Here is a 27,500-nt window from a genome sequence, read left to right as displayed (position 1 = left end):
TAGAAAAACTGTATTAAACTATATAAAATTTTCTTTCTGTTTAACATCATATATATATATGATATATATATTTGAAAAAATAATTACAATTTCACAGGAGGGCTAATAGTTTTGTTTTCAACTGTATGTGGTGTGTGGTTTGAGCTTGACTTGTTATTTCTGATTTAATGCCATGTTTGTCTTGTTTTAAGGACTCTGGTCAAGCAATACCTCGAGTTGTTGAAAGCTGTATTCGATTCATCAACCTGTATGGTAGGTTATATTAAAGTTCCCTTGAAACTCAAACCAAAAACATCCCTAATTCTTTATAACACTGCACAAAATGCAGGGTTCAGCACAATTCCCTTATGTTGTGCCAACACAAAAAGGTCAAATACTGTACAAATTTAAGGTGGTTGAATGTAAAATTACCCCCCCCCCCCCCCCCCCAACAAAAAAACTAAACAAAACTGTTGTTAAAGTTTAAAAAAAGTCTAATTTTTAAAGTTTCCTTGAGTTAAAATTTTGATTTGAACCATTTTTTAATCCATTCAACTGATTTTTTTTGTTCTGGAGGGGTCACTTTTAGCTTAGCTTATAGTGAATTAAATTGGATTTGACCATTAGCATTTTGTTTACATTTTTTTAAAAGAGGTTGAATAATGTTCCTATTTAAAACTCTTCTATAATTCTTTATATAAGTCTTTATAATTACATTGTTAAATAAATCCATCGGACAATTACAAATTACTATTTGCTTAGTGAATATTACTAGTAAACACTGTTTACTCTCATTCTGGCATAATAGCCAAGAAACTCTGTTGCTGTACAAAGGCTCTACCAGGCGGAGGAATATTAGGCAGCGCATGAGAATCGTCTGTTTTCAGAGGGCCTCTTGAAAATATGGATACATGAGAGATGTGCTGCATCAACTCCATCAGATAACACAACAGATTTAATATAATTTGATGTGTTCAACAAAGTAACCAACTTTTTCCATTCAGGGATTTACAGTTAATAATTGTCCTAATAAAATGTCATTTAATGGATGTTAATGCGCTGCATGCATGCATTCCTCTCAATAACAAACTAAATGCAAAAGAAAAGGAAACCAGCAGTAAAGTTTTTGTGAGCTCTGCAGTTCTATAATATATTAACGTCACATTTATTTGTAATAGCACTTCATAGAGGTGATTTCAAACTGGAGTCCAGAAAGCTCTAGGGGTTCCAAAGGTTTGGAGGGTAAAAAAAAAAGAGGTGATTAAATCAGGGTTAACATTTTAACATTTTATTAACTTCCAGAAATGATCAGATGTGCTCCAACATTAGGCACCTTCGAATCAAGAATTTACTAAATGAGCATTGTGCTGTGTCCGACAGATTGCACTATTATCTCTTTCTTTTCTTTTTCATTGTTTTAAAACCTGTTTTAACACATTTTAATCAGTTTTTAACATTTTATCTTCTTATTTCATCTTTTACATTTTTATTCCTTGTTGTTTAGTTCTTATACTTGTTTCTTTTATTCTTGTTTATGTAAAGCACTTTGAATTACCATTGTGTATGAAATGTGCTATATAAATAAACTTGCCTTGCTTTCCTTTGCCTTGCCTTAACATATATACCAATGTAGAATTGGGATAGAATTGGGTATAATTAAAATTGAATCCATATTTTGTATTTAACCATTTTGCTACTGCCTTTTTTTGGCTAAAATGCTACTGTGCTTGATTTAAGTTACGTTTTATTTATGTAGCAATTTTGTTCTTTGACTCTTGACAGTCTAAGAAATTTGAAAGCTGTGTGTAATAATGAAACTTTGATGTCATCATTTATTGCACAGTTTTAAAGCGATAGTTCACCCAAAATTTCAACCTCAAGTGGTTCCAAACCTTTATGGGCTCTATTTAAACAATCTAGATGCAAAGTCTAAAGCACATGACACAAAACCATTAAGGACGGAAAAATACGTTCTGCGCCCTGATGCATGGTCTAACAGGGTTGTGCTTATTCTCTTAATGAGTTATGGGTGTGTTTTGAGCCTAACATGCATTAAACTAATCAGAGTGTTATCTCCCATTTCCCTTTAAGAGTCAGTTGCGTCGCACCATGGTGCATTTGCTATTTACATGGAGGATTTGTTAGTGGAAAAATTTAATGCTTCACTATTGAGAAAACAGTTAAACAGACCATCTGCAGCGTGAGGATAAAGATTGTGCCTCCTTTATTCAGCCTCTTTATTTTCTCTTTACTATTACTCTTTACTCCTTTACTTTTGTGGAGAAAGGAAAGTGTGTTGTACACACTTCATTGAAGATGTCTATTAGCCTACATATTTAATTTAGTTTTTTTTAAGCGCAATGATTTGTTTTAAAACTATTTCTAAATTCAGTTCTATTTAGCTAATTACCTGCAAATGAAAACATGAACAGTAATAACGAAGTGTGTTGTAGCGTTGTATCAAAACACAGGTCTTATTCTTTATGCTCCATATGGTGATGCATACGTCTCCCAAACCCGACAGATGGACAAATCTAAGCTTGTTTTTATTAAAACAAATAAAAATATGCATTTAATAAATAATACTGCTAATATTAATAGCATTATGCAAATTGTAATGAATAAATTGAAAAAAGCCCCCCGAGATTAGGCCTGGAGGCAGTGGTTTTTTATATTTATGTAGTAAATGATAGTTTTTGTAACATTTTAATCCTTAATTTTTTTCTTATGTAAAGATATTTGTTTATTGCTCTACATCCTGTTTGTATTAAGCAATGTGTACGCGTTTGGACCTGCACAGGCGGATAACTTTAGACCAGCTTTTAGTTGGTCAGTATTGCTCTATTTTAATTCCTTAAAATAGCAACGTGCCAACAATGCGCCCTTAACACACCTAAATTATAGAAAAATGGATTTGCTATTTAAACAATGTGGTGCAAAATGGGAAAATTACAGTTGCGCTGGTCTGAAAATAGCAACAAATCACGCCAAACATGTCTTGCACCTAATTGCGCCGGGTGTATAATAGCGGCCTAAGAGTTTTTTATTCTGTTGAAAACTGAAAATCAGCTATCTTCAAAATATCTTTGTTTGTGCTTAACATAAGAAAGAATGACAAGCAGGTTTGGAACAAGTGAAGGGTGAGTAAATGATTACAGAATGTTCAGTTTTGGGTGAACTATCCCTTTTAGTACCAAATATTTAGCTTCAGTCCAAAGAGGTTTTTATCAAAACTGTGGGAACTCTGTCGTAGATCTTGTGTCTATTGTAAGTGCTGAAAGTTGTCTGTGTGTGGCCGTTGTACTGGAACTATAGAGAAGTTTTTAATTAATCTTTTCTGACCCTCAGCCAAGCTTTCCATTAAAAGCTAATCCGGACTGACGGATGTTTTTGTATAAGTCGACTGCGGTCTCTTTCCTTCATTCATTATCTTTAATTAGAAAAAGGGCATTTTTCTAAAGCGCAGGGCTTAGCTTAGCAGAGTTTGGGATTTGAATGTGGTTACTGTGGACCAGGCTTTATTTCCAGCAAATTTAAATGGACACTGGAAGATGTCTTGTTTAAACACTTACTTCATTATTTCTCTCTTTCTCTGTTTATGTAGGTCTCCAACATCAAGGAATATTCAGAGTGCCTGGATCTCAAGTTGAAGTCAATGATATCAAGAACTCATTTGAGAGAGGTGTGTGTGTGTGTGTGCGTGTGTGTGTGCGTGCGTGCGTGCGTGCATGTGTGTGGCAACAGAGTTCAGATTTCTGAAATAGCTCTGAAAGTGCTGTCGCTGCTGAATAATAATGAATCTCTTAATGTTTTCAATGAGTCATATTAACCATGAACATAAAGACACATGGTTCAAGAACACTTCCTTTCTTCACAAATACTTTGGCAAAACAAACATCTGTCTGTCTGTTTATTTGTCTGTCTATCTATCCGTCTATTTGTATGTCTGTCTGCCTGTGAGTCTGTCTGTCTGCCTGCCTATGAGTCTGTCTGTCTATCTATCTATCTATCTATCTATCTATCTATCTATCTATCTATCTATCTATCTATCTATCTATCTATCTATCTATCTATCTATCTATGTCTGTCTGTCTGTCTGTCTGTCTGTCTGTCTGTCTGTCTGTGTGTCTGTGTCTGTCTGTCTGTCTGTCTGTTCGTCTGTCTGTCAATTTGCCTGTCTATATAGCTGTCTGTCTGTCTGTATATTTGTCTGTCTGTCAATGAGTCTGTCTATCTATCTAAATATCTATTGATATGTCTTTCTTATGTTTCTGTCTAACTACCTGTCTGTCTATCTGTCTGTCTGTCTAACTATCTAACATGTGTCTGCATATTCTTTTTCTTTCTTTCTTTCTTTCTTTCTTTCTTTCTTTCTTTCTTTCTTTCTTTCTTTCTTTCTTTCTTTCTTTCTTTCTTTCTTTCTTTCTTTCTTTCTTTCTTTCTTTCTTATCTGGATTGATTATTGTTTAGATATCTGTATTTCTAATGTTTACATATATGCTGAGTATATAAATAAAGTAAATAATAATACAGTCAATTTAAACGTAAACCACAGACCTGACACAAATGATATGTCTCATAGGGAATGACCCACTGACAGACGAAGAGAATAACCATGATATAAACTCAGTTGCGGGGGTTTTGAAACTATACTTTCGAGGCTTGGAGAACCCTCTGTTTCCAAAGGAAAGATTCAATGATCTCATCTCCTGTATCAGTAAGTCATTTTTCTCTTTTTTTCTCCCTCTCAGCTGTAAATCTGTCATTGATTCTCAGTGTGAATTAACAGAGCTTTGAACTGTTATCGTGAGCCCTCAGATAAAGAGATCTCAGTCATTTGCCCCCAACAGCGGCACAGTGGCTGTCTTCACTGTATGACTACCCGTGCAGTGCCTCAGGCTAATGCTAACAGCGTTACGCACACTCCATTACAGCGCAGTGTGTGTCCCACCGCCGGATGACACATTAGAGCTTCAGTTGGACCTTCAGCTGACATGAATGCAACTTTGTGTGAGATTGAAAGTGTTCAGAAAGCGAGCTTTATCATGATCGTTGATGACGCTACGCTGCACTGAACGCATGTGGTATGACACTGTGATGCTCAGTGCTTTCTTTTGGGTTAATGGGAGGTTTGTGATATGTGGATGAAGAATGTGAGATATGCCACTTTGGATGTGATGTTTCCGAAATAAGTTTCAATTAAAATATATAAATATTTATAAAAATACAGATATAAATAAGCAATATCACACTCGTAGCAGTGCAATTTGGCTGTTCGTATCAGCACTGGTGGGTGGTGTGCGTTGGCTCGAGGCCGCAGGCCGAGTGCCTTAGTGTTTCACTAGTGACAAAATACAGCCATATCGCACTGCTACGAGTGTGATATTGCATTTATACAACAGTTTGACGGCATGATCATGTATATAAAAAAGAAAATCAAACACGGAGAGTCTCAAAAACCCTTTTGCACTAGGAACTACTTTCTTCCGCCATTCATTCACATCTGCAGCTGACGTCAGAATACCAGAAACCGTTGCTACTTCACAAACATCACTTTGGAGCTAGTATTTGAATGATTCTCTAGCCTAATATCTGAAGTGATTACAAAAACAGATGATTTTGCTAACATTTTAAGATTATAAGGCTGAACAGCATGAAATGCCATCAGTCTACAGAGACATCCTAGTATTTTCTGTTGCTATCGGATTGAATTAAAGTTTAAAATGTGATATCGTAGTGGACTACCCTTTTAACACTTATGTGGTTTTATGTCATTTGCACTTCTCAGCATCCATAAACATTAACCTGGATGTATTTTCCTTTCATTCTTAAAAACAACAACAACATATTTTAAAATTTATTTGTAGCATAGAAGTATAGCTTGTTAACTCTACATGACACTGTATGTAAATATTTGTTCCTCGTGTCATAGACTGCAGAGTTTGCTTGATTAAAGGACTGTAAGTTTGCATGTCTGTGTGTGTGTGTTGGGTGGGTTTTGTTTGTACGTGCGCAGGAATGTCAAGCCGTGTGTTCAGACAAACCCTGTGACACACCGCAATGTGTGACTAATGGGGATTCCCTGCTGTTTACATTTACCCAGCATTCCACACACGGCCTCTCCTGTTCTCTATCCCCAGCAGATCTATATATAGACTGTCAGAGTGGCTCGTTCACTGCACTGTAGGAGATCAGTTCATGTCGTGCAGCTGAAAACTTGCGCCTTGTCCACGGTCAAGCTTGACAGTGTCTTTAAATTGCATCTCGTGTTCAGGATCTGTGTTAAAAACTTGCAGTTTTGAGCTCAAGTAAGACAAATTACACGAGTAGCATGTTCCCAAAAGCCCTGCTCTTTTTTTTGGTATCATAATGTGGCTATTTTAAGCCGTGAGCAGAGGATGGATTGGGGTATAATATGGATGAGAGCAGATCACATCAGTTTTTAATTCTATTCTACAGAGACTGGCTGTGCTTTTCTAAGCCAGCACATGGGATCTGATGAGGTCAAGATGTAGTTGTTAATCTGAAGCTATGTTTGGAATCAGCATAAGGCATTCTGGGCTGTGCGCACTTAGTATTTTTAACAGTAATATGTGCCACAGCATGCAGGCATTTCAGATAGTTGTATGCTAAAGTAATTGTGCACAAGATTTATGTGTAAATCAGTAAATAAAAAGCTTATTTTGCTTTTTATACCCATTTTGTGTTAGCAGGCAGAAAAAAAGAGTTGAATAAGAAGGAATTTAAAAAAAACTTCGGTCTGTACTAAACACTCACCGGCCACTTTATTAGGTACACCTGTTAAACTGCGTGTTAATGCAAATTTCTTATCAGCCAATCACATAGCAGTAACTCAGTGCATTTAGGCATGTAGACATGGTTAAGATGATCTGCTTCAGTTCAAACAGAGCATCAGATTGAGAAAGAAAAGTGACTTTAAACGTGGCATGGTTGTTGGTGGGCTGGTCTGAGTATTTTAGAAACTGCTGATCTACTGTGATTTTCACACACAACTATCTCTAGGGTTTACAGAGAATGGTCTGACAAAGAGAAAATATCCAGTGAGCGGCAGTTCTGTGGACACAAATGGCTTGTTGATGTCAGAGGAGAATGGCCAGACTGGTTCGAGCTCATATAAAGGTAGCAGCCACTCAAATAACCACTCGTTACAACCGAGGTATGCAGAAGAGCATCTCTGAATGGACAACACGTCGATCCTGAGGATGGGCTACAGTAGCAGAAGACCACATCGGGTACCACTCCTGTCAGCTAAGAACAGGAAACTGAGGCTACAATTCGCACAGGCTCACCAAAATTGGACAAAACGTTGGAAAAACTTTGCCTGGTCTGATGAGTCTCGATTTCTGCTGCGACATTCGGAAGATAGGGTCAGAATTTGGCATCAACAACATGAAAGCATGAATCCATCCTACATTGTATCAATGGTTCAGGCTGGTTGTGGTGGTGTAATGCTGTGGGGGATATTTATCTGGCACACTTTGGGCCCATTAGTACCAATTGAGCATCGTGTCAACGCCACAGCCTACCTGAGTTTTGTTGCTGACCATGTCCATCCCCTTATGACCACAGTGTACCCATCTTCTGATGGCTACTTCCAGTAGGATAATGCGCCATGTCATAAAGTGTGAATCAGCTCTGACTAGTTAATTGAACATGACAATGAGTTCACTGTACTCAAATGGCCTCCACAGTCACCAAACTCAATCCAATAGAGCACCTTTGGGATGTGGTGGAATAGGAGATTCACATCATGGATGTGCAGCCGACAAATCTGCAGCAACTGCGTGATGCTATCATGTCAATATGGACCAAAATTTCTGAGGAATATTTCTAGTACCTTGTTAAATCTATGCCATGAAAGATTAAGGTGGTTCTGGAGTCAAAAGGGGGTCCAACCCGGTACTATTAACGTGTTACCTAATAAAGTGTATAAGTTAAAATAAACAACCAATATCTTAATAATAGACAGTTAATGAGCCACTATTATTACCCAGTCAATTGTTTTTATTACACTATTAAGCCACCATTAATACTTTACTTTCTTTATTGTCCACAAGTGGAACTTTATCTTTGGCTTCACCACACAACCACATCAGCATTCACATTACACATATCACAGAACACAGACAACACAAATACATTCAATATCATCTCATAAATCACATTAAAAATGCATACTTAATTCATGCTTAAAACCCAGTATTTAAAGTTCTTATGGCCGTCGGCACAAAGGACATTTGATACACATTTTTCGTTACTTGGATAATACTAAGTTAATAGTGAGTATTCTTTACTTAATAGTCACTAAGTTAATAGTGAGAATTCGTCTAAAGTGTACTAAAGTGTTACTAAAAGTTTTGATAAAGTTATAAAGTATAAGTCAAACTATTACAAACTTTGAATTGCAGCGAAATGTATTTGAAAATGTGTGTGTCTGAAATTATTTGAAAAAGTGTATGACCTACTTCAAGACTGTATACTGATTTAATGGAAAGAGTTAATGGAAAGAGAAGGGAAAAACTACAATCCCAAAACAATTTCACACACTTACAGTACATACTTTACACAATCAGAATATAGTATGTTAGAAATAGTTGTAAGTGGTATGAGACCACATACACCGTGTATGTTTCAGGAGTGAATCAATAGTCGCTTTTCCATTGCATAGTTTGTTACAGTTTGGCATGACTCCGCTCGTTTGGTTCAGTTTAGCTTGACTCGTTTTGCATTAGGGCTGCACGATATTAGAAATATCTGACATTGTCATATTCAGTTTTTCTGCGATATATATTGTGATATGAATATAATTTCACCAGATGAATTCAATAGCTCTATTTGAAAAGATTTCATTCGTTTAGATAGATTGGGATGATCAAGTCTTTATCTATGCAGTGCGTCTGCATAAATTATAATAAATTACAAGCATATATAAATACAACAGAGCAAAGATAAAAGTTCAAAAGTTGGTTTTCTAGAGAGTTTAACAGTATTCAGGGACAGAAATTGAACAATCAAACATAAAATATGATGGTCATCATTGTATAAATCATTTTAAAATAATAATATTTAATAATAAAAATATCTTTTAATCTTTAATAAATGATCTCGCCATAGTTTCCATTTCCCCTGAAGTTTAGATTATAGTCAGCAGGATTATCCAGCCTGATGTCACGAGGAGCTCAAAAACCCAACCGTCATTGGGGGATGAGTAAATCGTACTAAAATGTACAAATGAGATAAAATTAACGTGAATTAGCCACTATATCAAAAAGTTACAAATTGGCATGAGATAGCATTGAATTATTACTACAGTATATTTGCGCTGCCTCTACTGCAGTGATATCATTTTAAATGTGATATAAACAAACTCACTGCACAAAAGCAATGTACGCTATCAATGAAATGATTCTTGAGCAGTGGCGATTGAGTAAGAAGACCACAAAGATGTGTACTGGAATTCCAGAATGGGACAGGAAGCGAGTTATAAAGAAAACCCAGTGAAATGTTTCCACATACACAGAGAGCTGCAGGACTACTAGATTTCTGGGATGCCCGTCTTCTGGATTAATCTTAAAGCATTAAGCTTTAGAAAGAGGAGTTGAATAGTTTTGAGACTTTATCTCTCCTAATGCTCAGTTAATCAGCTTCATTAGGTCCAGTGTGAGGGAAAACACACCCACCAGGTTAGTTGAAATCAGCACAAGTTCATAGCCTTTTTAATTTGAGCTTGTTTAATCGAGTTGGCCTTTGTGTGCAAGAGCACTGATTTTTTCTTTTGGAGAATTAATTTCAGTTTGTTTTTAAATTCTCTAAACTAGTTTTAGGTATTTGGGAACAGTAATACAACAGTATTACCGACAACTGTACAGTATTACAACAGTGCAATTGAATTTCTGTGTGTGTGTATGTGTGTGAATTAACATGTTCAGATGAGGGTCTTTTAGATTGTCTGTGTTGTGGGTGACAAAGGCACTTCTTAATATTCAGTTCTGAATGTCAAAGCAGAACAAGCATGTTTCCAGGACTCAGGAGTTTCTACATGAATTTGTGAAAGATAAAGATAATTATGCTGCTGTTGGATATTTATATGACTTCTTACTCTCTCTCTTAGGAATAGAAAATCTGTATGAAAGAGCGCTGTATATTCGAAAGATCCTTCTGACTGTACCCAGATCAGTACTTGTGGTCATGCGATATCTGTTCGCCTTCCTCAACCAGTAAGTTTGTCTGTCTTACAAATATATTTATTTCAAATATTTAAGGTCTGAAAAAAAAAAACATGTAACACATGTTTTAATTATAATATTGTTATTTGACCTTTTAAATACACATTGAGTAGTTTTTTTTTAAAGCAAAACACGTGCAAGTTTTACTCAAAACACACACCTATTAATAGCAAATCCAGAGTAAATCAAATAAAATACTTGTATAACACTTTGAATAAAAGCGTCTGCTAAATGAGTAAATTTTAATGTAAACTGATGGCAAGTTTAAAGGTCCCATGAAATTAAAATAAAGTTTTTTAGATGTTGGTATCAGTATTGTTCGTTTTTAAGATATCTACAAGCTAGTGTGCTCTAAAACAGTGACAAAATTCACATTTAGAAGATCTAAAACTGATAGAAACATGTAAAGCTTGTAGTTTGTCACTTCCACCTAAATGGATCACCGGTTTCATTCACACCACCTCACACTACAGTTTCTCATCACATCATAAAAAATCAAATGCTCTCTAACATCTGACATGCCCCGCCCCCTTCAAGCCGATTCACATTTGCTTTTCATTTGATGCACTTGAGCTCAGCCACTCTCACCGGCAGAGCTGTGATAAAACAAAATGCTATTGGCTTTTTTTAAAAAGGGGAGGAGCTACACTATGTTCCAAGATCTTTTCATGTTTCTGTTGACTTTATGTCTAACATAGAATAAAAATGAGTATTTCAAAGCACTTCACACGACCTTTAAGGTGGCCTTTTTTCCCAGAGCTGTACTCCAATATTTCATTTAAAACATTTACATTTTATGTTGACTGTATTAGCACACCACCACATTTTACATTAACAGCTATTATGCAACCACCATATTTTTAAGCTAATGTACCTTTTGTCTCATTTGTTTACCTCATTATTAAACATCCATACAATATTAAATTCAATATATTTATATATAGACTATGGGTCAAAAGTTTGGGGTCAGTTTTTTTTTTTTTTATTAATGTAATTTAATAATTTAAAGTAAATCATTCTTTTCATCAAGACAGCATTTATTAAATGTAAAAAAGTGTTAAATTGTTAAATACTTTTTTATTAAATATTTATTTATTATTTATTGTATGTAGTTTCAAATGAAATTATAACTCCAGTCATTATTGCTTCTATTACTATTATTATTATTAATAATAATAATAATAATAATAATAATAATAATAATAATAATAATAATAATAATTAACATTAGAGTGATTTCTTAAGTATCAAATGTAATGAAGCTGAAAATTCATCATAAATATCACTGGAATAAATTATTAAATTAAATTATGAACTACTTTTGAACACTTTTATTGTGCAATAATATTTCACAATTTTACAATTTGTTCTGTATTTTTGATGAAGTAAATGTAGCCTTGGTGAGCAAGAGAAGCTTATTTTAAAACATTTAAAAATCCTACTGACTCCAAACTTTTGACCGGTAGTGTTTTTTCATTCTATTATTTTTTAACCAATATACTAATATGCTAAATGTGTTTCCTGCAGCTTGTCCCAGTACAGTGATGAGAACATGATGGACCCCTATAATCTGGCCATCTGCTTTGGGCCGACCCTGATGCCCACTCCCGAAACCCAGGACCAGGTGTCCTGCCAGGCCCACGTCAATGAGGTCATCAAGACCATTATCATCCACCACGAAACCATCTTTCCTGACTCCAAGGAGCTTGACGGCCCCCTGTATGAGAAGTGTATGGCAGGTGGAGATTATTGGTGAGTAAATGGAGGAGCTTTTAATAATTGATTGATAACTGTCTGGATGTCTGTGTCTGGGAGATGTTTAGGAGCTGATGTGGACTGAGACTGTGTTTGAGCTTTTTAAACTGGGTACTTTGCTGTATTTTTGGATATGGATTAGTGGTGGTGTATGGACATACCATGGCGTGACTGGAGTAAAATAGTTTAAATAACTGAAATATTAGTCAGTGCTATAGTGAGGCAGTGTGTTTGTGTGTGTCCACTTTGTTTTGAAGATTATTTTGATTTTAAAATGTTGAAAACCTTGTTATTATTTTTTTATTTTAGTATAGTTGAAGTTTTTATTAATTACAGGGTATCGGCTGGGTCTTAAAATGTCTTAAATTTCAAATTTTAGGCCTTAAAAAGTCTTAAATTAGGTCTTAAATCATTTTAAACAGGTCTTAATTTTCCTTTGTTTATGTAAAGCTGCCCAATCAATCCAACATACATACAATCACCAAAAATACAGTACATCTGTACCACCAACGATACAGATGTACATCCCAATAAAACTTTTATCAAAACTATACTCATAATTAGCCCAAACGGAATCTACATGTGCAGAAATCCACAGATTCTCAGCCCATCTTGATTTCTAAAGCGCTTTTACATTGTAGATTGTGTCAAAGCAGCTTCACAAAGAAGATTATAGTGAATTGAAACAGTGTCAGTTCAGTTTTCAGAGTTGAAGTTCAGTTCAGTTCAGTGGGGTTTAATATACACTGCTGAGAGTCCAAACACTGTCTATTTATTTAGTGTGTAAATTTATATCTATTCAGTTTTTATATTAGTTTCAGTAATATAATTTACTAATATGAAAACATTCATATGATTTATATACAATACAGTTTGTAAAGAAAATAATTTCAGTTTTTTAGTAGATATATGGTAGATATGTGAGAAACTTGCTTTGTTTACTAAATAAATGGATCTAATAGGATTTGTATTGTAAACATTAAATAAAAGTAAAAAATGTATTATTTTTTATTTAACATATTAAGTTTTTACTTATGATACACCCAAAGTCATTCAGTATTTATGCATTTAATTCTGCGCAGAAATTGCAAAAAACGTCCGCAGATTCTGCCTGGCCCTACTCATAACTAATATTATAACAGTCTGTTCTGTATACATTTAGGGCTCTATTTTGATGATCCATGCGCAAAGTGCAGGGCGCAAACACATTAAGGGCGTGTCAGAATCTACTTTTGCTAATATGAGGACGGAAAAATCCCCTTTGCGCCGTGGTGCATGGTCTGAAAGGGTTGAGCTTATTCTCTTAATGAGTTATAGGTGTGTTAATCAGAGTCTCATCTCCCATTGCCTTTAAGAGTCAGTTGCGTCACGCCATAGAGAATTTGCTATTTACATGACGGACTTTGTAAGTGGAAAAACTGAGCATTTTACTAGAGAGAAAACAGTTAAACAGAGCATCTACAGCACGAGAATGAGAGATGAGCCTCCTCATTGTTTACTTTCGCTTTCATTCTCGTGCATAGGGAAACCTTGTACGCACAGACATCAATTAACCTATAAATAATTCATTTAGTTTGTTAAGCGCAAAGATTTGTTTCAAAACTATTTCTAAATTCAGTTCTAATTTCCAGCAAATAAATACATGAACAATAATATTGAAGTGTGCTCAAAAAAGCTATATCCTAATACACATGCTATGCCCCATATGGTCTAAAACAGTTGGGAAAATCCAAACTTGTTTTAATAAAACATATAAATATGCATATAATAAATAATACTGCTAATAATATCATTTTACAAAAGCAAATTGTCAGGAATAAACTGAAAAAGCCCCCCGAGATGAAGAAGGCATGAAAGTATGGTTTTTATGTTTATGTAGGCTAGAAAATAAAATGTTTTGTAATATTTTAATCCTTTATATTTATATCCTATAAATATATCCTTACTATACACTATATATATCCTTAAAGTTTTAATTCTTTTTCATATGTAAAGATATTTGCGTATAGCTCTACATCTTGTGTGTATTAAGCAGTGTGTAGGTGAGGCGCACAACTAACACGCTCTGCGCTGGACTTTAGACCAGCTTTGTTCTGGTCTATAGAACAGTCTATTATAGTTGCTCAAAATAGCAACGCGCCAGCAATGCGCCTCAACACGCCTCCCTTTTTAGATCAGAACGCCTATGGGTGCACATATGAGCGCAAATGCATTTGCTATTTAAACAGCGTGCAGCAAAACGTCAAAACGACTCTTGCGCCAAGCTGAAACTAGCTAACAACAATTGCGTCGCGCCTTGCGCCACATTGCAGCGGTGTATGATAGGGCCCTTAATCTTTAATAAAGTTTTTTGAAAAGAAATGTGTGTAGAACTAGGATCTGCTTGTTTTGACACATTATTTAAAACATGTGGCAAAGAAATAACTAATTAGAATTCGTTTTTTAGGTGAGGCAAGTACTTTTTTTTTTTTGCTGGGCCATTAAATAAATAAAAAAAAGTTTTTAGCCCTGTATACATCTGAAATTTCATTCTTCATGGTCTTAAAAAAGTGTTAAAGTCTTACGTTTAACTTGGTAAAACCTGCAAAAACCCTGAATTAGCTGAAGTTTTTATTTTCTCTTTTTTATGTTTTTTTGTGGGTCATATTTATTACTTCTTTAATATGTCTACGTTTTTGTTTATTTACTTAATAATTTATTTTAATTTAGGGCAATTTTTAGCTTTTTTATAAATATTTATTTGTTAACTTGCTATCTATTTCATTATCTTTTAATTATTTAAATTTCTAAGTTTTAAAAAGTTTCTTTTTGTTTAACTTCAGTTTTTATTTTAATTTAGTTATTTTAGCACTGAACTAAACAAAACTGTACAAAATTGTACTGTTTTAGGATTTAAATTAAGTGTTAGTTAACTGTGTAATGGCATCAATTATGAATTAAAAAAATTACAGTTTGTAGGTGCTCTATGCTAGACTATTTTATTAGTCTTAGTTTAATGAACAAATTTTGTTGAACTTTTATTATAAGTTGAAGTTATAATAACAATTCATTTCCTAGTGATGGGTTGCAGCTGGAAGGGCCTCCGCTGTGTAAAACATATGCTGGATAAGTTGGCAGTTCATTCCGCTGTGGCGACCCCAGATTAATAAAGGGACTAAGCCGGAAAAAATGAGTAAATAATAATAGTATTTTTCATTTTTCCTTCATGAGATCAAGCCATGAGCCAAACAGTATTATTTAATACCACAGGTGTCGATCTGATTGTGTCTGGCTGCGTCTGAGCCATGTTTGTATCCAGTATGGGTAATTATATGAAACGATTAGGTTCAGATATTGAACTCTTTAGCTAAAGGGTTTGGAGGGCTTCAACTAGGTGAGACAGACGGAAACCATCTTGATAATTGCCACCATTAAGGTAAGTAAAGATCCTTAGCCAAACCAGAGCTCATTTCACAATGAAACACGCATGAAGGAAAAAAGGAAAGAGACGTTTTCCACAAGCTCCACAGCTGTGTGTAATTGTTAGCTAGTGATTTTGTTGTCTCAAAAGGAGCAGACTAACTCCCACGAGTCTTCATCCCCCAAACTGAAGCTAGACACCTGCCGCTGCGGGCGTTTCAGATATTTTACATCCAGCCTCCTGAAAGTGGCATCTCATATTTTCCCCTTTGCGAACATGGTGGTGCGGTGTTTGAAACGGCTTTACCGTGAGTCAGAGGGAATCTGTGGATGTGAAGGGCATTACTGCAATTCTCAGTAACCACACTGTGCCCCTGACAGAATCCCAATCAGCCATTCAAACTCCTCCTGAATACTAATGACAGCCTCTGTACTTATGCTGAGTTTCACTCTGGCCCGTACTTAATTCTGTTTACCTGTGCACTTACAGTATTTAAAGGGAACTACACATGTTAAGTTAAACAGTTGAGTTTTACATTTACTTTAATCCATAAAGCTGATCTTCAGGTCTGGCAGGAGCATTTTGATTTAGTTTAAAGCAAAGGTGCCCAAACTCGGCCCTGGAGGGCTGATGTCCTGCAGAGTTTATCTCCAATCCCAATTAGACACCCCTGAACCAGCTAATCAAGGCCTTTCTAGGTATACTAGAAACTTCCAGCTGGAGTGTTAAAGGAAGTTGTAGCTAGTTGCTACTGCATGTGCTTTTGACAATTTTATTAGCTTTTGTTTAATTAACTATTTTTTTAGCTTAGCTTAGCATAACCCATTAAATCAGATTAGACCATTAGCATCTTGTTCAAAAATCTTTAAAAAAAAAGTTTTGATAATTTAATTTTCCTATTTACAGCTTAACCTTCTGTAGTGTACTAAACAGACAGAAAATGAAACTCTATTTTTGAAGTGGATATGAATAGGAACTATACTCTCATTCTGGCATAATAATCAAGGAACTTTGCTACCATACCATGGCTGAAGCAGGCACAATGATATTACGCAGCAGGGGCGTTGCTAGGTTCAAAAGGGATAAGGGACTTAGCCCCATATAAGTCTTCCCCCACCCTCCCAAAAAAAGAAGTTGTTCTAATTCACCCCGCTGAACACCCCCTGCGACAATAAATGGTTTATATGTGTTCCAGCCATCTTAGGTATTTTCATTAGAATAAAGTTGATTTATAATCTGATGCTAACTGACATAGCATGTTAAGTAACAGTAAAATAAAGCTATAAAATAATAAGCTAGATGCATGAACTCACTGTGATTTAACTATTACAGAAACAGATGTGACTGGCTTTATCATATCTAAGTAAACATGTCTAGATATCTATATCATATCTAGAAAGCTACAATTTATGTTTTTCTGAATACTTTGCATATATTTACACTGATATTAAGCACATTTTACTGATTACCGTTATTTTATTTCACCAAAACCACACACATTTTATACTGTAAAAACAAATACTAAAGCTTTATCAGTAGTTAGAACTATTCAGTTTCATGAAACAGTTGTATTATTACCTTATCAGCATCAGCTCCTCAAAATAATGAATGAATGACGACAGTGCAGTGACGGGATTTTTTTTTTTACGCTTGCCATGTGACAACAGTCCCACTGCCACCTGCCGGTAGAAACAGGTATTGCTGAACAGCTGACTGTTTAATACCCGACACAAAACTGCGGTAAGTGAATATGCGTGATGTAAGTGGTAATTTTAAGTACTTTGATAACAAATGAAATGTTATACAACCTATTTTTTTAAGTGTAACTCACTCCAAAAGATCAGGGACATTTGACAATACATCAGGGGCTTCAGCCCCAAATCCCCTATTGCAATGCCACTGTTACGCAGCACCTGAAAATAGTCCCCAGCTAAGTAACTACGTAACAGTGCTGTGTAATATCATCGGCCTGCTGCAGCCATGGTACTGCAGCAAATTCCCTTGATTATTATGCCAGAATGAGAGTATAGTTCCTAGCTATATCACTGTAGGCACATGATGACTTAATAAATTGAAGTATTTTATGATTCTTAGATCTTTTTTATGAAAAGATATTGTAATTAATGTCAATGAATACCGTATATATGAAGTTACTTCAAGCCTTTAGTCTTAAATGATTTTAAGCTCATGAGAAACAATGAGTTACTTAGCTAAGTTTCACAGAAATATCCTGAAATATTGGGTTTGCAGATGCTGTTAATGCTGCATTCTGTTGAGTGTTTCAAATGTTTCTATATTGTTTTATATAAATTAATGAATTTATTTCCTCTGTTTTCTGCAGTGAGAGTCCATACAGTGAACATGGAGCTCTTGAAGAAGTTGATCAGGATGGAGGAGCAGACACCCACACCAGTGAGGATGGTATGTTTATTGTTTTTTTTTTTATACATCCTGTAATGATATGTACATTAAACGTAAACATAACATACACTAAAACCAGATTTACAGAGGCAATCATTTTGACTGTTTTTTTTCCACTTTTGTTAAAATAAAACCCATATAACTATAGTACCATGACTTTGCTTAAATGCGTGTATTTTTAATTCGGTCACACTTTGATTTAATGTGCAATTCACACTATTAACAAACCATTAAGAAAGACTTTTTGCTCAATAAACTACTACTGTAGCTGCTTATAAATAGGAAGGAAGTTAGTAGTTGGGTTTAGGTATTGGGTAGGATTAGGATGTAAAAAAAAGTGCTAATAAACAGTTAATATCTTAATAATAGAAATGTAATAGGCCAGTAATAAATGGAGTGAATTGTTCATTAAACTAAAGTGTTACCTTTCATTCTAACTCACTAAAATCACAAATTCTGAGCATAAAATCTTGAATGGCCATAACAGTCAAATTGACCGCAAGCATCTCAGCGTCCACTACTTATACTAATAAACGTGGCTCTGTTCCCTAGCAACTTTCTGCTAACAAAAACATATTTTTCTAATAGCAAAAGCATAACTTTCCTTCAGACTTCTCTTTCAAACTTTAAAAACAACATTTTCAATGTGGTGAAAAAACTTTGCTCTTCCGCTTGCTGGACAAGGCGAGGTTCACACCTTTGAGGACGATCTTGTAATAACTCATACACAATTATAGGCTATATTAAAAACATTTTTATATTTTCTGTATTTTTAAGTTAATGACTTTATAAATTATGACAACAGACATTCAAAGCTTAATTCTAAAATCTCAATAGAAACTTAAAATATATTGTGATGTTGAAATCGTTATGACCATTCTACTATAACTGTGGTTATAGAATTCGAGTAGTTCCAGTGTTTATGAAAAGTACTTTGAATTTTTTTTATTGTAGTTTTTGCAGACATCGAAAAACAAAGAACAGACAGACAAACCAATCATGTAATGATAATCTGTAAAAAATGTCAAATAAAGCATGAAACAAGGGAAAATGTTGGCATACAAGACGTATACCAACAAAAAGACACTGGCTGTAAAAAGTGGAAAAAACTAACAAATCTTCAGAAATAAAACAACATTATTAGTCTTTATGTTGTGTTAGAAAAAACACTGGATCCCACATTTGATCAAATTTTGCAGAGTTCCCAGAGGTGGCATATCTAATTCTTTCCAAATGTAAAGTGGAGGTGAGTCCAAGAAGCGTGTCAGAAAAAGAGGCCTAACATTTTTCTTCCAGAAACAAAGGATAACTTTCTTAGCTATGATCATGCCGCACTCAACAGGTAACCGTACATTTTGGTTGAGAGTCTCCAGAAAATCTGACCAACCTAAAATTCCTATTATTGGGTCAGGGAGTAAACAAAATCGTAAAGCTTGGCAAAGAACTGAAATATTTCTAACCAAAACTCTGAAATTAAACACAGGACCAAAAAAGATGTGCTAAGGTACCTTCGGCAGCCATGTCACATGCGGAGGAAACAGTGATAGAATTTACTAAGATTTGTTTTAGAATAGTGAAGTCTGTGTAATACTTACTGTAGTACTGAATAAGGTTGTGTCTAGAATTTATAGAACATGAATAAACAGATAAAAGGCATTGATTCCAATCAGTCTCAGAGATAAATTTTTTTTCCAAGTGTTACGTCCCTGATGTTAAACGTCTAGGAGTGGGAGTAACAGTGAAAAGTTTTAAATGTTGCTTGGGGTGAGTGTGGATCAGTTCCCTGCCTTCACGACAACACACCTACTGAGAGAGAGAGAGAGAAACCAAACACAATAATACATTCAAACACCATAGAATGTAACACAAGCGACATTCAAATGAAGAGAAGAGATATCTGTTGTTCTTAAAAGCATTAACAAATAAAGAGTTTAGGCCCTTAGCATTTGGAGAGTTTAAAAATAAATCAAATAATTCGATAATAAAGATAAAACATCAAAATCAGGAATATTTGTGACATGAAGGTACATTAAGCAAATACTTTAAGGTCAAATGATTAAAATAAGGTCATCTTTTGCCAGTCAAGGGTTAATCTGTGTATGCACTGACCTCTGGGTAATCACTTTTCACAGCTCTAAATGAAGCGATCGGTTAAAGAGTGGAAAACTTGGTCCAACTGTTTGAGGCTTATTTTTGTTTTCGAGTCCTTTGGGAAGGGAGACACATCCGTAAACAAAGGAAGGGGTTTTTAATCGTGCATGTGAAATGCTTTCCAAGACTGTAGGGCGATTTGCATTTAAAATATACGGGAAGTCCTTGCTCAGACTTGTATTATGGAAAAAGTTCCCAAAGCTTACTGTCACAAACAAACTGAAACCAGATGCTTGGCCCACTGATGACACATGAACCAATTCCCATGTGCGATCTGAGAAATAAACTCTCAGACTGTGAAAACTCAATCAAGTGGTTCATTTTTTTATTTTGTTGTATGTGCTGTGTTTCAAAAGAAGGCAAAGGAAAATGTTGTTGCTGACCTGTATGCTACCCCTCTGAAAATAGACACATTTCCTGACTCAACCTGAACAATGGATGATTTCTTCTGCTTTATTTTATAAGAGAAATGGGAAGTCTGCTTTTTCCATATCTAAGATTTCTCAGAACAGACAAAAGCCTCATTTGTCCTATTGTTTGAGAGCGAACGTCTGTGCAGGGAGTCAGATAAATGGTAGAACTGTATCAGTAATACCAAAAACACATTTGTTTCAGTAGAAGATGGGGGCTTTGATGTATACCTTTGTATTTGGATCATAAAAGCAAATAGGAATACTAGACTATCCCTGTAATTGCTCAATTGGGATTTCATTATTTGGTGAAGGCAAGAATGTTAGTGTTCATTCTTAAACTGAGGGATTTAAACAAACCCTAAGTATTAAAGTAGGCACATCATTTGTCTTTCTCCATTTGTGTGACTTGTTGAGAAGAGGAATGCTGTTTAACCATTTAGACTTAGGGTTTTGGATTGAACTGAGTAGAAAATAAGACTTAAAGCAGCAGCTACAGACTGTATATGGAGGAATTTGATGTGTTAATCGCTTTATTGCCAATGTGTGAACTGCTTGTAACAAAACTTAAAATAAAAAAAGAACTTTCTCTGCTTGTTAGATTATCTTTAAAAGACTGAGGCTTTATGTGAAGGACTGAATAGTTTTTGATTGGTAAACAAAAGAATTTGATGTTTTAATTTTTTGTTTATTTAAATTTAGACAACACCTACAATTCTCAATTTGTCTTGATGTACTTAAAAAAATAGGTATGGGTTTAAGTTAAATATTAATAATTGTTTTGTTTTATAAAGGCCTTAAAAATACACTCACCGGCCACTTTATTAAGTACACCTGTCCAACTGCTCACAGATTTCTAAGCAGCCAATCATGTGGCAGCAACTCAATGCATTTTGGCATGTACAGTAGACATGGTCAAGACGATCTGCTGCAGTTCAACCCGAGCATCAGAATGGAGAGGAAAGGTGATTTAAGTGACTTTGAACGTGGAATGGTTGTTGGTGCCAGACGGGCTGGTCTGAGTGTTTCAGAAACTGCTAATTTACTGGGATTTTCACGCACAACCATCTCTAGGGTTTACAGAGAATGGTCCGAAAAAGAGAAAATATCCAGTGAATGGCAGTTTTGTGGACGCAAATGTCTTGTTGATGCCAGCGGTCAGAGGACAATGGCCAGACTGGTTTAAGCTGATAGAAAGGCAACAGTAACTCAAATAACCACTCGTTACAACTGAGGTATGCAGAAGAGCATCTCTGAACACACAACACATCTAACCTTGAGGCGGATGGGCTACAACAGCAGAAGACCACACTAGGTGCAACTCCTGTCAGCTAAGGACAGGAAACTGAGGCTACAATTTGCACAGGCTCACCAAATTGGACAATAGAAGATTGGAAAAAAATTTGCCTAGTCTGGTCTCTATTTCTTCTGTGACATTTAGATGATAGGGTCAGAATTTGGCATTAACAACGTGAAAACATGGATACATCCTGCCTTGTATCAATAGTTTTGACTGGTGGTGGTGTAATGGTGTGGGGGATATTTTCTTGGCACACTTTGGGCCCATTAATACCAATTGAGCATGTCCATCTCTTTATGACCACAGTGTACCATCTTCTTAAAGCTACTTCCCGCAGGATAACACTCCATATCATAAAGTGCAAATCATCTCAGACTGGTTTCTTGAACATGACAGTGATTCACTGTACTCAAATGGCCTCCACAGTCACCAGAACTCAATCCAATAGAGCACCTTTTGGATGTGGTGGAATGGGAGATTCACATCATAGATGTGCAGCCGACAAATCTGCAGCAATTGTGTGATGCTATCATGTCAATATGGACCAAAATCTCAGCAATATTTTCAGTACCTTGTTGAATCTATGCCATGAAGGATTAAGGCAAAATGGGGTCCAACCCAGTTTTAGTAAGGTGTACCTAAATTAGAAAAGTGTAATTAAAATAGAAATACTTAAAAAAATTGATTTAGAGCTTTTTTGCATAATGGCAATTGGTCAAAATAACAAATGTTTTAAATTGTTGTGATTGAAACGAAAGTTTATCCGATCAAATATTAATTTCTTCTCTAATTCAATTCACTGGTAATGTGTTGTCTAGATTATATGACCTTTTGTCATTTTGTGAAACATTTTTATTTTAAATTCGATCATGCTGTATAGAATTGAGGGGCCTCTTAAGGGGGACACTAACAATAAAGAGCAAAATGTCATATCTGTCAATGATTTCCCCCCTGGTTTAGATTCATATTAAAATGACCTAGTTTTGCCTATAAAAATTCATCAATCAACAGTAAATATGACTGCATCTTCAGCATGTGTTAGAAATAGCAACATCACTGAAACAGTTTAAGTGTAACCTGTGTTTAAACAAGAATGGAGACTCCAGCTCTGACATCATATATTTAATCTCTCGTTCTCTAAACCAGACAGATCTCACATTCACCAGTATATAAACAGAATCCACAACTTTTACTCAACTCATTTAGTATTGGGTGGTGGCATGGTGGCTCAGTGGTTAGTACTGTCACCTCACAGCAAGAAGGTCGCTGGTTCGTGTCCCAGCTGGGTCAGTTGGCATTTCTGTGGGGATTTTGCATGTTCTCTCCGTGTTGGTTTCCTCCGGGTGCTCCAGTTTCCCCCTCAGTCCAATGACATGTGCTATAGGTGAATTGAATAAACTGAATTGGCCATATAGTGTATGAGTGTGTGTGTGTGAATGAGTGTATGGGTGTTTCCCAGTGCTGGGTAGTGGCTGGAAGGGCATCAGCTGTGTAATACATATGCTGGAATAGTTGGCGGTTCAATCCACTGTGGCGACCCCTGATAAATAAGCCAAAGGAGACTAAGCCAAAGGAAAATGAATGAATAAATGATTTAGTATTGGATTCATTGAAAAATATTACACACAGACATGTCATTTGAGTTTGTAAATTACTAATAGATATTTGGACATTACAATCTGCCTCCTGAAGATTAGTTTTGACTGTTCCCAGTCTTCACAGTCTGCTTAAATTTCATGAATCTGCCATATTTAAGTGAGAAACCTAATACTCCACGTCTGTCAGGGATTCTATAACTAAAGCAGATGTCAGATATCAGTGTCAGAGCCAATCATGGCTGACCTGAAGATTGTAAAATCGCTCTCAGCTTTCATGACTTTGCTCCAAATATTTTTCCTATGAATGTGTCTAGGATGATCTTTTTCAGTAATAAAATTATTGGTGTGTTGCTGCTGGAATTGACTGGAGAGATTTGTCATGTTTTGCTAAAGGACATTTTGCACTGATTTACTCAAAGATGTAGGTGACTTCAGCAGATCATTAACAAAGATGTTTAACTTTCAAAGTAAAAATAATCTAACTAACAGGCAAAACAGAATTAAAGGGTCATGAAAGCCCCCTATTTCAGATGGGAGCAACAACCGTCATCTGTTTCTTTATTGTTCTGCTGAAGACAAAACATCACCAAACTTATGTTTTTGGGTGTATTATCCCTTAAATGCGCAATTTGAGAGGGGTAATATAAGTTTTTAAGGGCATTTTCTAGCTTACATAATAAATGTCATTATATTTATTATGTAAACCATCCTAAAACCTGTCTCTGAACTTTTAGCCTGGAGGGGACCTGTGAGCAGTTCAGCATCTGTCCTCAATCACTGCGCTGAAGGGGATGCTGTGCTCTCAGGGCCTGTCTGGAAAACCACTTTTGTGCAGTGATGGAACCTTTAGAGCCATTTATTCATTCATGTGTACCGCAGTGAACAGACAGAATACACTCCTGGGAAAGAAAAAAAGACAAATCTGAGCATCTGCGGGATGCTGATGTAGAATAAGAAGATTGGGTGTTTTGGAAAAGTTGGTTTGTTTGATTTATCTGGGTAAAACTCAGCATAAAATAGAAAATAAAAGTTTAATCATTGACATGTGTACGGCTCAAAGATGCAACATTCTTTTTTTTTTTTTTGCAAAACAACAAATAAATATCCTTTTTTTTTCATACATAATTTGCACATTGGGTGACGATCCTACCAAACTTGTACTAAAAAAAAAAATTAATAATTTCTTTGGTTGTGAATGTTTGTGTGTAATTTACACATTAATTCATTTATTTTATTTTTGGCTTAGTCCCTTTATTAATCTGGGGTCACCACAGCGGAATCAACCGCCAACTTATCCAGCATATGTTTTACGCAGCGGATGCCTTTCCAGCTGCAACCCATCACTGGAAAACCCATACACGCTCATTCGCACACATACATACACTCAGACAATTTAGCCAAGCTAATTCACCTGTACCGCATGTCTTTGGACTGTGAGGGAAATCGGAGCACCCGGAGGTTCCCTGCGTTTTCGTGGGTTTCATGCAAACTCCACACAGAAATGCCAACTGATCCAGCCGAGGCTCGAATCAGCGACCTTCCTGCTGTGGGGCGACAGCACTACCTACTGCGCCACTGCGTCACCTAATTTACACATCCTTTCATAATTATTAAGGTTAGCGATTATTCTATTCATTGATCAGTTTAATCGATAAATGATGATCAATAACGGAATTTTGCTGAAATTGATGTCCCTAAACTATACTTTATATAATATATGTTGTATAATATTTATGTTATGCAATGCACTCCATATTTAAAAGTTTAATTAAGTTTTAATATTCAAAGAATAATTATTTAATAATAACCAAAAAAATTGATAAAACAGTATATAAGCAAAGCTTTTACTGTATTTACATTCACAGGATGAAATGTGTATTATCTTTTATATGCATTTTAGCATTTCCTGTAACATTGAGGTTGTGCTTCTTTTGTTAACCCTTTCTTGATCCTTTTTTTTTTATAATAATCTTGAACTATTGTAGCATGTCAGACTGCATGAACATGGCTCCCATGTCACACAGTAAGATCATCCATCATAAAGTCAGACGGAATTGCAATGAAGACGCACCAAACACGAAAGAAAACTCCCCCAGAGTTTGACGTCATCCACCTGTAACACTTTCACTATCCCGTGTTCTAAAATGATTCCTCACAGCAAACGTAAACAATCTGTAGCGGCAATTTTGCACACAGCGTGTCTCAATAATTAAACCAGGAAGAAAAAAAATGTTTCGACATTTCCCCGCAGTCATTTGAATAGTCGCATGGATTGCGTCATCAGATTCTGCGCTCCTATTCTTTCTTGGATTGATGCTCATCACAGCTGTTGTCACACTGCAGAAAAGTGTCTAAAATCATCTGACACTGCCAGAACTTCATTGGAGGAAAAATCTGATAGCAACGGGCATTAAGCAGCTGTCTGTGAACATGTCAAACCAATGATCAAAGATCACATATTTTAACCTAGCATTTTAGGAATCTTTCAGGATTTCCCAAATTTGTCTCAGATGACAAAACCGTGGCTGAAATCTCACAGTGTGAGCAGGGCTTTAACCAACCAGAGTCTAGTTATGTTTGTCATTCTTCAGAAAGCCTGTCCTTGCAGTGTTTTGATAGACGAGGACGTTTGATGAATGATGCTGAGAGACAGGGACGTGTGGACGTTTGATGGCCATATTGATCTCCAGTCCGTCTGCTTTATTAACAAGACGCCTGCCCGGTCTCTGAGCGGCTCTATTCATTCAGACGGTCGTCACATCTCATTGACTCACTGTCATTTCCACACTGTCCAGAATGAAGAAGCGCTTCCTCTCTGAGATTGTGATGATCATTTTTAGATTGCTTTTACTGTGGTTTATGTGGAGAAGAAGTTTTGTATATTACTTTGTCTAGTTTGGTTGATTTTTTTACTCATTTCTCTAAAGCAGTGATGAAGTTGTAGTTTACTCAATGTTTTTAAAATAGTTATATTGTAGTAATAGTTATAATACTAAGTTTTATGTTATATACAGTTTTTGAATCTAATTGGCTTATAGGCGTCCGATATTCTGCCACTCGTCCAGCGTCTTAACCCTATACCCTTGTGTATTATTCCACCCACATACAGCGACAAGCAGAGGACACTCTACAGTTTGAGAAATATTGCTGCTGTTGGGCAACATAATGTACTTTTGGGGCTGTTTTAGTCGAGAATGTAGTTGTTTGTAGTGTAAAATGTAGTGCCTATTTTAAATATTTATAATTTTTGAGAGACAGCATGTCGGCGTGTCTTTGAGCAAAGGCGGTTGATGATGTTCATCCACAAGATGGCGACAGAGACACATAATAAGCCCTAAGAGAAAAACAACGTAATTTCAAGCTACAGCTGATCAAATCATTATTAAACAGGTAAATGACTGTCTCGACTGTCGATCTCTCTCTTTTGTGTGTTGTAGTTCTGTATTTATACCATAGTAATATCTTGATCTCCTGATTACAACAGAGAACGCTAGAAAATCATTCAAATACTAGCTCTAAAGTGACGTTAGTGAATGAGCAACGGTTTCTGCTGTTCTGATGGTCAGCTGCAGATGTGAATGAGTGGTGGAAGATCAGTCTTCCACCACTTCTTCTTACAAAAGGGTTTTGAGACTCTCCATGTTTGATAAAAAAAAAAAAATATATATATATATACACGATTATGTCGTCAACCTTTTGTATAAACGCAATATCACACTTGTAGCAGTGCAAATGTGACTGTATATCAACACTGGTGGGACATCTCCAGTGCCGATATACAGCCACATTGCACTGCTACTCGTGTGATGTTGCTCATGTATATGTGTGTGTGTGTTGATTGAATATGAATGACTTTTAAAATAGAAGTTAACATTTACATTTTTATTATATTAAATCATTACTTTTTTATATTTTAGATAATAATAATAATACTAATAACAAAAAATAAAATATAATATATGCATAGTATTTTTTTGTATTAAACCATAAAGTGTCAAATAAAATCAAATAAAAGTATATTTACTATCTTTACACATTTTAATTCTGGGACGTCTTAATACATTTAATTAGATAATGTTTACATAATACACAATATATTTTATTTTTTCAATTAAAAATTTTGAAATATAGACATTTTTAGTTAAAAAATTATTTAATAAAGTAATATATTATTATTATTGCCATGTAACATAAATTATTTAATGTTGTAAAAAAACAAATATATATTAGAATAAAATT

At 35.4% G+C, this 27,500-nt stretch overlaps 1 protein-coding gene across 2 annotated transcripts in view; it reads left to right on the top strand.

The window, feature by feature from the left end:
* The window catches only part of srgap1a (SLIT-ROBO Rho GTPase activating protein 1a), a 203,473-nt gene that overhangs the window by 142,914 nt on the left and 33,059 nt on the right, over positions 1–27,500 (top strand). For both annotated transcript variants that reach the window (XM_056479034.1, XM_056479033.1), the window contains exons 13-18: positions 192–252; positions 3,584–3,661; positions 4,562–4,696; positions 10,112–10,217; positions 11,754–11,978; positions 17,723–17,802. In XM_056479034.1, the coding sequence (XP_056335009.1) occupies positions 192–252; positions 3,584–3,661; positions 4,562–4,696; positions 10,112–10,217; positions 11,754–11,978; positions 17,723–17,802 (685 nt within the window). The remainder of the gene's footprint in view (positions 1–191; positions 253–3,583; positions 3,662–4,561; positions 4,697–10,111; positions 10,218–11,753; positions 11,979–17,722; positions 17,803–27,500) is intronic.

This window comes from Danio aesculapii, chromosome 18 (assembly GCF_903798145.1).
Source record: "Danio aesculapii chromosome 18, fDanAes4.1, whole genome shotgun sequence".
Taxonomy (NCBI): Eukaryota; Metazoa; Chordata; class Actinopteri; order Cypriniformes; family Danionidae; genus Danio; species Danio aesculapii.
This window is presented reverse-complemented; position numbering and strand designations above follow the sequence as displayed.